At 40.2% G+C, this 13,194-nt stretch overlaps 1 protein-coding gene across 8 annotated transcripts in view; it reads right to left on the reverse strand.

Annotated features, from left to right (window-relative positions):
• PHACTR4 (phosphatase and actin regulator 4) overlaps positions 1-13,194 on the reverse strand; it is a 137,292-nt gene that overhangs the window by 5,019 nt on the left and 119,079 nt on the right. For all 8 annotated transcript variants that reach the window (XM_029227650.1, XM_029227647.1, XM_029227646.1 and 5 more), the window contains 7 exons: positions 12,142-12,745; positions 10,576-10,763; positions 9,641-9,794; positions 3,533-3,588; positions 2,255-2,316; positions 817-954; positions 123-199 (listed from right to left, as the gene is read on the reverse strand). In XM_029227650.1, the coding sequence (XP_029083483.1) occupies positions 123-199; positions 817-954; positions 2,255-2,316; positions 3,533-3,588; positions 9,641-9,794; positions 10,576-10,763; positions 12,142-12,745 (1,279 nt within the window). The remainder of the gene's footprint in view (positions 1-122; positions 200-816; positions 955-2,254; positions 2,317-3,532; positions 3,589-9,640; positions 9,795-10,575; positions 10,764-12,141; positions 12,746-13,194) is intronic.

The following is a 13,194-nucleotide window of genomic DNA, read 5'->3' on the forward strand; positions in this document are numbered from 1 at the left end:
CTTGCAGTTAACACTGAGTGTTGTTCTTTTAACTATGTCATTAGAGTTCTTCCTAGCTGAACAACTCTGCTACATTTGCTTTTTGGTGGAGCTCTGCTTAGCTCACAGTATTTGGGTCTTACCGTGTAAAATGTTTGCTCTCCTCATGAACTTCCATCTCTGAGCTTTTAAATTCATTTAATTCTTTTCTTATGGCGGCCTGCAGAGTAGAAACAAAAACGCTTCAGCATCTTCTGTCTGCTAGAGTACAGCAGTGTATCTGTCATCTAGTCTCTACTGTGCTTAACTCTGTGAGTGACTGAGACCCCCGGAAGGCAACCCAGAGGGAGGGAGGAAGCCAGGTCAACACATTGAGTGAAGCTCTGAGCCTGATGCATATCGCCTTTCCTGACACCCTTCATCTCATAATAAACCTGAAATCTCCAGTTAAATCGAAACACTTGAAGACCTCCAAAGAGATATTGTATTTTTTATAGTTTCCACAGCATGTAAAAGTGCTTTTCCTGCTATAAAAGTGAAATATGGGTAATTACTAAAATATACCATCCAAACTCCCTCCAACCAAACATAACCACTGTTTAAAAATGTGTTGTATTTCCAGATTTTTGTACTCTGTGATGTAGCAGGGATTTTCTTCTGTTTCAGTTTTGGTGGTGGTGGTGAAGTCATTAGTATAAAGTTTTGGTTGGTACATCTTGGTATTTTGTACCTTAGATATTTAACATTATACGAGAAGTAGAAATTTTGTTATGGTTTCCCCTTCTAGTTAATGTCTTGTACCCTTCAAATAAAGAAAGACAGACAGACGACAGACACCTTGTCAGCAGGGGTCAGTTTGGTCCAAGGTTTGTCAGCTCGCCGGTCATAATCATGAGCATCTGTTACCTCCACGTATTCATTAAACCTCAGAATCTTCCTGGCAAGTAGTTCAGCCACAGTTGGCCTTTGACTGAGCTGAAAGAAATGGAGGCTCTCAGTTCACTATGCCAGGAGTTAGGCATCAATCATGCATTCAAACTGCCTCTAACTCAGAGCTTCAACCTTTCAGTGCACATCGGAATCAGCTGGGGACCTTTAAACGTGACTGATCCCTGGGTCCATCTTCAGAGATTCTGGGTATCAGGAGATTGTTTGTTTCTTTAAGCTCCACAGTGCACAGCCAAGACAGAGATATAAACCAGTATAACCAGTGCTTCTCAAACTTCAACATGCATACAAACCATTTGGGGATGTGGTTAAAGTGTAGATTCTGACTAAGGAGATCTGGGGTGGGGCCTGAGATTCTGCATCTCTTACAAACTCCAGGTGATACCAATGCTTCTGCTCCGTGGACCACATTTTGGGTAGCAAAAGGGTCAGGGCTACAAATTCATATCTAATACATTAGAGAGTGAATACATTTAATATGAAAGCAATATCTATTAATGGGTAATATTAAGGGTGAATTTCCTTTCACCATGAATAATGCCCAAGATATCAGATTCTGTAACAAATCATGATTTAAGGTTGAACAATCAGGTAACTTGCTCAATCTGAAGGCATTAAGTCCAGTGATGGCTTCTAGCCACCCCCAATCTATCAAGGATAATTCCTCTGGTCCTGGGGAAGGGGAGAAGTGGGAAAAATCAGGAGGAAAATGCCTAGATTCCTTGCTCTCCTGGGGATTCTTATACATTTTAAGAAATGTCTAGAGAACTCAGACCAACTCCAAGAATCTACAGGAGGTAATTACCAACTATTATGGAGGGAGGGAAAGGAAAAAGGGCTTAATCCCGGAGTTTAAGAGTTAACACAAGTTTGGTACGGAAAAGATTCTACCCTAACTGATTTGGGACCAATGAGAAAATCCTATTTGGTTTTTCATACTTTTCAGGTGTTACTAAGGGTCAAGTTCAGTTCTTTCTCTGTTTAGAAAACCACCAGTTTGCCTTGCAAAATTGAATTCTACACACTCCTCCTGTTACCGTTTCCATACATCAACAGCTTTTATAGTCTACACCAAAATCCCAGGTCTACCAAATAAAAGGTCAAAACTTGTGCAAACATTTATTGAGCACCTTCTTGTGCCAGGCTTTCTTTAAACAGTAAAAATGGGGAAAAAAAAGTTCTTATAATGCTGTGTTTTCTGTATTTTCATCATGTGTTCTATTTTCACAGCAGTCTATGGCAATTCAAGTCAAATTTATTTCTTTCCAGTCAAATAGGTCATTCAAATACAAGACACACAGTGAGTGGACAGACTGAGACAGTGTACCTTTCTAGTGAGCCGACGTTTAATCTCTCGTTTTTCTGCCTGACGATCAGCTTCATTTTTAGCTACAGTTGACAGCCACAAACAAAAAATATTACTTCAAAATGGCAATCTGCATATCAAACGTTTCAGTAATTACACACAGATATTTCTTTTTTTTTTTTTGGCCGCACTCCATGACATGTAGGATCTTAGTTCCCTGACCAGGGATTGAACCCAGGCCCCCTACAGTGGAAGCCTGGAGTCTTAACCACTGGACTGCCAGGGAAGTCCCATACACAGATATTTCTTACAGGCTCCAAGTCAGAATAAAATACTTACTTTGGGACTGGTTAATCAAGACAATTTTCTTGTCAACTGGTGTAGTCAAATACTTAAGAGCATGGGTCAGCCAACTATGGTATCAAATCTGGCCAGCTGCCTGTACTTTTCCTGCCCATGAGCTAAGAATGGCCTTTACATTTTTAAATGGCTACATTTTGAATGGTTTGATAAGTACCTACATAATAGCTTCCTTGTGCTCTTTGGCCTGCAAAGTTGAAAATATTTACTATGTGCCCTGGAAGAAAAACTTCGCAGATCTTTGCTCAAGAGTAACCACTAACAATGGAGAATGGAGCTCACACTAGGTTTCACATGATAAGTCTATAAAGGCTCCCACACTTGTAACCCTATGAAGCCTAATCCTCTTCACTGTGGAGGTATTTAAGGACAAATTTCACCCTATAATTGGGAAAAATAAATCTGTACTGGATTAGAATGCTATTTCAGTTAGTCATTTACATAAACAGAAAGCAAATTAAATACATGGTCCTATTTTCTGACTTCGGAGGTATGAAAGCCTTAAGAGATGAAAAAGGCAGAACAACTGCTGCATTTGAGACTTGCTCTGGGTCCCAGCTCTCAGACACTAGGAATAGGAAGGTCCACTCCAAATATACAACCACTACCTTACCTCTCTTAAGGCAGAGAAAAGTTGGGCAGCACACGCTGTCAAAACCTCTCAAATGCCCAAGGTAGGTGCAGGATACTATGAGAAAATTAAAATACAATTTTCTGGAGTATCCCAGTACACTAAACAATATCATAATGATATCTTGTAAAGGAAGCTTGGGGGGAACTATGTTCCTTCAGGGGTAAAAAGTATGAATACTCCTTCCTTGGCTAGAATACTCTCTCCTTGGCCCTTGTTGAAAAATGCTTCTCTTTTCTGTCACGTATATTAAAGTCAGAAACACACAAAGAAAATCCATACGACTTCATTTCCATAGCTGGACTCACGTTGTAGTATGTTTCGTTGTTCTAGTTCTTCTGGTGTTGGTCTTTGACTCAGTCGTCTAAAAAAGAGATAAATAAGAATATTGTCAATGTTAAGTCTCCCGGTCCTGTTTATAAAGATCTGTTTATGAAACACTTTTGAAACACCTTATAAAGTGTTTATAAAACACTTCACACTGAAAGTGTTAATACAGATATTACAACATAAAAAGGAATTGTACAGGCAAACAGGAGGCCAGGATTCTAGTTCTAGCTTTGATGCCAGCAAGCCCTATCACCACAAAAAAGCTCAGTTAGACCTTGAGTTACTCATGTGTAAAATGAAGATTTGGACTGTTCTGGTGGCAACCAAACAGATTTGCTCCTTCAGCATATGGGTTAACACAGATCCTCAAAGATATTAATAAAAATTCTCATTTAGGAAACCAGAATGAGGACTGAGACTATGTGTGTGTGTGTGTGTGTGTGTGTGTGTGTGTGTATAATGCTTCCCATATGACTCTGATGTTCCTCTTCTTATTTTTATTTTATTTATTTTGTTTTATTTTTTTTTGGCTGTGCAGCATGTGGGATCTTACTTCCTCAACCAGGGACTGAACCTGCACCCCCCGCATTGGAAGCGTGGAGTCTTAACCACTGGACCGCCAGGGAAGTCCTCTTTTGATTTTGATTTATTTAATAAATTTATTTATTTATTTTTGGCTGTGTTGGGTCTTCGTTGCTGCACGCGGGTTTTTTCTAGTTGTGGCGAGCAGGGTCTACTCTTTGTTGTGGTGCACAGGCTTCTCATTGCAGTGGCTTCTCTTGTTGCAGAGCGTGGGCTCTAGGGTGTGCAGGCTTCAGTAGTTGTGGCACGTGGGCTCAGTAGTTGTGGCACACGGGCTTAGTTGCTCCGTGGCATGTGGGATCTTCCCGACCAGGGCTCGAACCCGTGTCTCTTGCGTTGGGAGGTGGATTCTTTTTTTTTTTTTTTTTTTGCGGTACGTGGGCCTCTCACTGTTGTGGCCTCTCCCGCTGTGGAGCACAGGCTCCGGACGCGCAGGCTCAGTGGCCATGGCCCATGGGCCCAGCCGCTCCACGGCATGTGGGATCTTCCTGGACCAGGGCATGAACCCGTGTCCCCTGCATCGGCAGGTGGACTCTCAACCACTGCGCCACCAGGGAAGCCTCTCTTTTGATTTTTAAACCAGTGTTTTAGGAACTACTGGAATTTAAAGTTGTCTCTTTTGGAGTTATATTCTGTAAAACCTATGATTTTAATTTCAGTCCTCTCTGAAATATCTGATGAAGTTTCTCATCTCATTCCCAGTTCTGAGATGTTATTCACCAATGACAACTTGTCATTTCTAGAATCAGAAAGTTCTTCATTTCTTACTTTTAACGTATAGCTCTGACAGTATTTGAACTGTGTGCTAGTAACTCTTTAGTTGCATGGAAAACTCCCACCCCCATTTTATATACAATTTACAACTTTATGTATTTCAAAGCGTTTCTTTTTTCAACGTTCATTAAAAAAAAACACCACCACAGCTTTATGAAGGTATAAGTGACATACAATAAATTGCATGATTTGATATTTTGACATAGGTATGTCCCTATAAAATCATCACCAGGACTTCCCTGGTGGCGCAGAGGTTAGGAATCTGCCTGTCAATGTAGGGGACACGGGTTTGAGCCCTGGTCTGGGAATATCCCACATACCACGGAGCAGCTAAGCCCGTGCGCCACAACTACTGAGCCTGAGCTCTAGAGCCCGTGAGCCACAACTATGGAGCCTGTGTGCCACAACTACTGAAGCCTGCGTGCCTAGAGCCCGTGCTCTGCAACAAAGAGAAGCCACAGCAACGAGAAGCCTGCATACCACAATGAAGAGTAGCCCCCGCTCGCCACAACTAGAGAAAGCCTGCACGCAGCAATGGTGACCCAACACAGCAGCCAAAAATAAAATAAATAAATGAATAAATATATTTTTTAAAAAAGAGTGCATTAAACGATTTAGCTCCTCAGGGTAAAAATCTTAAAAAAAAAAAAATCATCACCACAGTCATGGTAAGGAACATGTCTATCACCCTTGGACTGATTTCCTAGGGCTGCTGTAACAAATTACTACAAAGTGCATGGCTTATAACAGACATTTATTCTCTCACAGCTCTGGAGTCCAGAAGTCCACAATCAAGGTGTTAGAAAGGTTGGTTCCTTCTGAAGGTTCAGAGGGAGAATTTGTTCCATGCCTCTCTCCGAGATTCTGGTGGTTGCCAGCAGTCCTTGGCGTTCTTTGGCTTGTAGATGCATCATTCCAGTATCTGCCTTAGTCACACAGCGTTCTCTGTGTGTGTGTCTGTGTCTATCCATCCCAATTTCCCTCCTCTTATGAGGACACCAGTCATTGGATTAGAGCCTACCTAATCCAGTATGACCCAATCTTAAGTTGATTATATCTACACTGACCCTCTGTCCAAATAAGGTCACATTCAAAGGTACCAGAGATGAGGATTTATTTTGGAACATACAACTCTACCCACTACAACCTCCCTGACAAAGTTTCATTTCCTTTGTAATCTCTATCTCCCTGCCTCCAAGCGAACACTCATCTGCTTTATTTACTCTCAACCACCCTGCCTCGAGGCAGCCACTGATCTGTTTTATGTAACTATAAATTAGTTTTCATTTTCTAAAATTTTATATAAAATCATACAGCATGTACTCTTTTTTTGTCTAGCTTCTTTCACTCAGGATAATTACTGAGATCCACCCAAGTAGTGGCATTATAAATAGTTCATTCCTGTTTACTACTCTGTAGTATTCCATCACAGGACTATGTTCATATTCATCCATTTATGTTTTGATGGACATTTAGGTTGTTTCTATTTTGGGGGACTATTAGAAATAATGGAATGGCTAGATCATATGTTGTTTGATTTTTTTAAAGAAACGTACAAATTGTTTTCCAAAGTAGTCTATTTTACACTCCCAGTCTATTTTACCACCACTGTGTGAGAATACAGCTGGGCCTCATCCTCAGCTACTCTTTTTTAAAATTAATTTTTATTTATTTATTTTTGCTGTGTTGGGTTTCCGTTTCTGTGCAAGGCCTTTCTCTAGTTGTGGCAAGCAGGGGCCACTCTTCATCGCAGTGCGCGGGCCTCTCACTATGGCGGCCTCTCTTGTTGCGTAGCACAGGCTCCAGACGCGCAGGCTCAGTAGTTGTGGCTCACGGGCCTAGTTGCTACGTGGCATGTGGGATCCTCCCAGACCAGGGCTTGAACCCGTGTCCCCTGCATTAACAGGCAGACTCTCAACCACTGCGCCACCAGGGAAGCCCCAGCAACTCTTAATATTATCAGTCTTTTATTATTTATTTTATTTTTTAAAATAAATTTATTTGTTTACTTATTTATTTTTGGCTGCATTGGGTCTTCGTTGCTGTGCGCCAGCTTTCTCTAGTTGCGGCGAGCGGGGGATACTCTTCATTGCAGTGTGTGGGATCTTCCACATGCCGGGCCCCCTGCATTGGGAGGGCAGAGTCTTACCCACTGGATCAACAGGGAAGTCCTTGCTTCCCCCACCGTTTAAAAAGTGGGTTGTTTCTTACTGAGTTTGGAGAGTTCTTCATATATTCTAGATATAAGACCTTTATCAGATACATGGTTTGCAAATATTTTTCTCCCAGTTTGTGGCTTATTTTTACTTTTTTATTTTTAAACAGTGTCTTTCACAGAACAAAAAATTTTAATTTTGATGAAGTGCAATTTACCAATGTTTTTCTCTTAAGAACCATGCTTTGAGATCATATCTATGAAATCTTTCTTTAACCCATATTCTAGAAATTTTACAGTTTTAGCTCTCATATTTAAGTCTATGATCCATTTTGAGTTAATTTTTTATATGATACACTGAATGAATTGAAGTTATTTTTGTGCCAGGACCATTTGTTGAAAAGACCATCCCTTCTCAATGAAATTGTCTTTGTACCTTTGTCATAAATGAGTTGCACATATATGGGTGGGTCTATTTCTGGGCTCTCTCTTCTGTTCCACTGACTTCTTTGTCTATCCTGCCTTTACGTCAATACCATACTGTTTAGGTTACTTTAGCTTTATAATATGTCTTAAAATAAGACAGTGTTAGTCCTCCAGTCCTGTTCTTTTTCACAGTCGCTTTATATTTCTGTAACAATTTTAGAATCAGTTTGTCAATTAAAGCCTACTGGGGGTATTTTGATTGGAACTGCATTAAATCTACTGATGTCTTGATAATACTGAGACTTCTGATCCATGAATATGTTATTTGTCTCCATATATTTAGGTCTTCTTTACTTTCTTCAGCATTATTTTATACTTTTCAGTGCATAGGTCTTACACAATCTTTCATCAGGTTTATCCACAGGTATTTAAAGAGTTTTGATGGTATTGTAAATTGCTATTGTAAATGTTAATCTCTTGTATTTCTACATTTTAATTTTATATGACTATTCATTGCTAGTGTCCAACAAGCTCTTCTAAGACGATTATGACCTGGGAAAAAACACTCAAAGACGAGCAACTAGCATTGCAATAAAGCAAAAGGAATCTATTATTATTATTATTATTTTTGGCGGTACGCGGGCCTCTCACTGTTGTGGCCTCTCCCGTTGCGGAGCACAGGCTCCGGACGCGCAGGCTCAGCGGCCATGGCTCACGGGCCCAGCTGCTCCATGGCATGTGGGATCTTCCCGGACCAGGGCACGAACCCGTGTCCCCTGCATCGGCAGGCAGACTCTCAACCACTGTGCCACCAGGGAAGCCCAAGGAATCTATTATTAAAGATCCTCATTCCTGGATGAAATATACAGTGTGGGAATATAGTCAATAATAATGTAATATCTTTGTATGGTGACAGATGGTAACTAGACTTATTGTGGTGATCATTTTGCAATGTATAGAAATATCAAACCACTATGTTGTGCACCAGGAACTAATATAGTATTGTAGGTCTATTATACTCCAAAAACCAAACAAACAAACTCAGAAAAAGAGATCAGATCTGTGGTTACCAGAGGCAGGGGGTGGACAGGGGGAACTGGATGAAGGTGGTCAAAAGGTACAAACTTCCAGTTATAAAATAAATACATACTAGGGATGTAATGTACAACATGATTAATATAATTAACATGTATGTTATATATCAAAGTTGTTAAAAGAGTAAAGCCTAAGAGTTCTCATCACAAGGAAAATATCTTTTTTTTCCTGTTTCTTTTATTTTGTATCTATAGGAGACGATGGATGTTCATTAAGCTTATTGTGGTCATCATTTCATGATGTATGCAAGTCAAATCATTATGCTCTATACCTTAAACTTATACAGTGCTGTATGTCAAATGTATCTCAATAAAACTAAAAGAAAAAAAAATCCCCATTCTTAACTAATTCCTAATCTTGATGGTCTCTTGCTGACACTCAGAGGGGCACAGTTCTGCATTAAGATTGCCATCAGCAAAGCCAGGTGTCTGAGGTAGGAGAGGAGAATATATTTTAATTAACAGGCATCCTTATTTAATTGTTTGTAAGGAATACACCAGGAGTTCCACTTTCCGAGAGGAACATCTGAGGTGGGCAAACACTTGTCTGTATACCTAGACTCTACGTGTAGTACATATGCAGGAAGCTGGCCTGCATCCAGTCTCTCTATGCTTTTGGTTCCAGCTGACTTGAAAAATATACTAACACGTTGAAAGGAGGCAGTTACATGGAACATGTGAAATAGATACAATGGAAATTATGTGTGTGATTTTTAACTGGGCTGGCACCTCATGGTTGAGCAAGCCAGAAGAGGCTTGCTGTCCTGGGAGCCACCTAAATCCTTAGAAACTTTAAAAAAAAACATACTTATGTTTATCTTATGGTGTAAAGCTGTGAGATCTATCTCATGGTTTAAAGCTCTGAGAGCCATCTAGTTCCTTAATTTCCAAACTCTTAGAAGATACCCATCTGTGTACAATATGTATTTTTAAAAATTATGCTATTTCTAAAATTAAAAAAATAAAGATACCTGCATGCTCCACCACAAAGTACATCTCTAAGACATGTACTGGCATAATCAAATCAAATCAATCTATTCTAAGAAAAGGCCTACCGGATGAGCGTGTTCCCAATCTGGTGCCGTATTTCATTCCACTCCTCTTTGCTTTTTCGAGGCCAAGAATTCATGTTCATTTCAGGTTCACTGGGTCTGTGGTTCAACTTCATTGCCAGTGTGTCTTTCCTCTTCACTTTGTTGGCCAGAGCACCTTTGTACAAGGGAGAGAAAAACATGTAGGAGCTTAAAGCTCAGCCTCACCTGGAGCTAGGTAAGAGTCTGAATAAACAATATCATAATCCCAGCTTTCTAGCTGGCCTCTGATGATCCACCTAACAGAGAGGTGGGGGTAAAGCTGAGGACATCTAAAAATCTTTTTAGCAGATGGCCTCAGACGGGCTAAAAATATCTTTTCCCTTCTACCAGTTCTCTGTCTACATTTTTCTTCTTAATAAGAGTTGCTAGAGGAGGGATGGTCTAAGCAGGGGACAGCCTCTGAATTACAACACAGAGGCATTTGCACTAACACACCTCATAAGGTTCCTACTCTTAAAGCTGCTTTCCACTTTTAGGAATCAGGATTCTATTATTCACAGATGTGTGTACATGAACATGTTTTTTTTCTTTGCCCCGTGAACACAGGAAGCTCACTAGGCTGAAGGAGTGCATCATTTTTGTCTTTCCCACAAAGCCCAAATACCAACTTTCCTTTACTCCACATTCTTTAACACCATCAAGGTAAATAATTTTTAAATCAAAACCAAACACATAAAAAACTGATTGACTCAACCTACTGGGCTCCCTCTCACTGGCTTGTTATAACAATGGGAACAGCAGGGACAAGAGTCTTTCACAGAGCCTTCCAAGAGCAGTCAGCCAGACGACTCGATGGGAGAGGGTGCCTGCTTCCATGCATCTTAACACTTGCTAAGACCAGCACACAGCTTTATCTGTAAGAAAACTTTCTCCTTCTCTTTCCCTCCCTTTCTTACTATGATGGCTTTCATCTTCATCCTCTTCATCTCGGTATTGAATAGGACCTTCTGAATCAGAGTCACTCTCTTTCCCTTCTTCTTCCTCCTGCAGACGCTGCGGTAGTTTAGGAATGACTGAGGTAGATGCTACATCTGCATTGAATGCAAATATGTGGATCTGCTCCTCCTCTTCTTCATCGTCTGGACTAACAAATTAACATAATTACATTTTACGTTTCCCTTTCAGAGACATAAAGAATAACTGATTTGCAAGGCAAACTACTGAATAACCATGAAAAAATCCATAAATGAAATAATTTATAGTTATTTCCCTTAATTTTTACATTCTTGCTAAGAAACTTTTTAGCAGCCATTAATCTAAAGGGCTCTGGGTTCAAATCCCAGATCTACAACTTATTTACTAGCTTGTTATTTAATTTTTCTGTAAATGTGAATGATACCTACCTTGTTGGCTTGTTCTGAGAATGAAATAGACAAATTCTAGAATGCACTAGTGTCTTGCACATAGGGCCCTGATGATCAATACATAAAATGCAAGTTTGCCTTGGTCTGATTGAATGAGAAGATCACACAGCATCTAACACAGTACTTGGCTCATGGAAGATACTCAATAAAAATATTTAACCCATTTCCTAAACCAAGGAAGCAAAGAGAAGTACGGGTGAAAACTAACTTCTTTGCTTTACACTCTGGAGGCATAAAACTATGACCTAGTCTACTTCAAATTCCTAAACTGTCTCCTTCCAGGATGCAAAGTAAATAATACCAGGAAGTACAAAAGATTATGGCAAAAAAGCCAAAAAGTAGGATACTGCAACAACTCTATAACAATTCTTTTAGTTATTAGTAAGACAAATTTCCAACTTGCCAAGAAGTGTTAATCTTCAGTCACAATTTGTCTGAATTTTAAAAAGACAGAAAAAATAGGTATAAGTACCAATGTTACTGTGAACAGATTGTTTGGGGACAGATGAGGGAGAGAAAAGATGAGCAGTTTCAGTCTGTGGGGTTGGAATACTGAGCTATCTTTCAGAGCTCCCTTCTTTTTCTCTAGGCTTCTCTCTGTCTCTCTCTACCAGGTTCTGTGCCAGGCACTAGAGCTTTCAGATTTGTCTAATTTCATTCTCGCAAGCCTATGAGGTAGGTATTATTTCTGTTTACAGGTTAGACAACTGAAGAGCAGGAAGATTAAGTAACATACACTACTGCACGCTAGTAAATCAGAGGCAGAGCTGAGATTTGAACCCAGAGCCATCTTACTCCAAGGTCAATGTTCATAAGAACCATGTTACACTGCTTCCCGTATATCATATAAAAATACATAGTGATTTTAATTTTCAAGTACAGAAGTTTGTAATTTTTGTATCATCATGGAAATTTCTGCCATGGAAACAATGTTATAGAAATCAGGAGAGTAAAAGTTCAAATTCAAGAACATGTCCTATTTGTTGAGTATTCTTCTTAATTTAAATTTATTCACATTTTCTCTCTATAACTAATTTTTTCCAAGAAGGACTAGCTACAGTAAAGAGGGAACAAGAAGCAAGCTTTAAAGGCACTCACACTTTCAGCATTTCAATAGTGATGGGAAGTGACCTGGTCCGACCCAGGGTACTGCTGTCCTCAGAAAAGTTGTCACTGTTCTCGAAGAGCAACGAATGAGCTCTATGAGAGCCTTCCAAGGGAGGAGTCATGGGGAGTGGGCTGGTCAGGGCCTGCTGGATTCGGATATGCAGTGGGACTTGGGGCAGCCTAGAGGGTACATGGGGCTCCCCAAAGCTGTGGTCCAACATCCTCTTGGGTACTTCCCTTTTCTGACTTTCCTGCTGGGGAACCTCCTGGGGTAGGTCTAAGGAAGGTGGAAACTCATTTTCTGGCACAACTTGAAAAGTCTTAGCAGGGAATGGAGGGGACCGAGGGGGTTCTGGAGGTATATGAGTAGGCAGTGGGGGGGATGGGGCGGTAGGGGGGATCATCAGCAGGGGTTCGGAGCCCACAGAGCATGTGCTCTTCTCTTTCTGATCACTTGGTGCTTTTGTGGTGGTGGCAGTGGCAGCAGCAGACTCTGAGGTGGGTACCAAAGTTGATGGAACGCCTCTCTTAGGTGGTAAAGGTGGGGACAGCTTTGATAACAACGTACCACTGTTTATTGCTTGGGATAGTTCAGCTGGAAAAGAGAAAGCAACACCTCAGTTTAAGATGGCTTTACAGTGCTTTGAGGGGCCAGCCCAGGGCCTAGAATTAGAGCTAGGCTCAGTCTTAATCTTTCGGGCAAATTATACCATTTCATGGCTTTGCCATTCCCTAGCTATCTAATCCTGAAACAAAATTAATATTTAAATATATAGAAGCCCTAATAAATGTACAGAGGTGTAGGAAGACCACTACCTTAATATTTTGATGAGAAACTTACTTCTTTACTATGATAATAGACATGACAATTTTTTATGACTTGATCTTGGTGTAGATAAAGTTAATATGAAAAAAAACAAAAAAAATGTGGCTAGTAAATTCTTTTGTCTAACAGTACTCCATCAAAAAATTTAAACATGCAGATTGAAACAAAAAAACAAACACTATCAGGCATTGTTACCATATACTGATAAATAATAATAT

The sequence above is a fragment of the Monodon monoceros genome, unplaced genomic scaffold (assembly GCF_005190385.1).
Source record: "Monodon monoceros isolate NGI ecotype Baffin Bay Population unplaced genomic scaffold, NGI_Narwhal_1 Super_Scaffold_18, whole genome shotgun sequence".
Taxonomy (NCBI): domain Eukaryota; kingdom Metazoa; phylum Chordata; class Mammalia; order Artiodactyla; family Monodontidae; genus Monodon; species Monodon monoceros.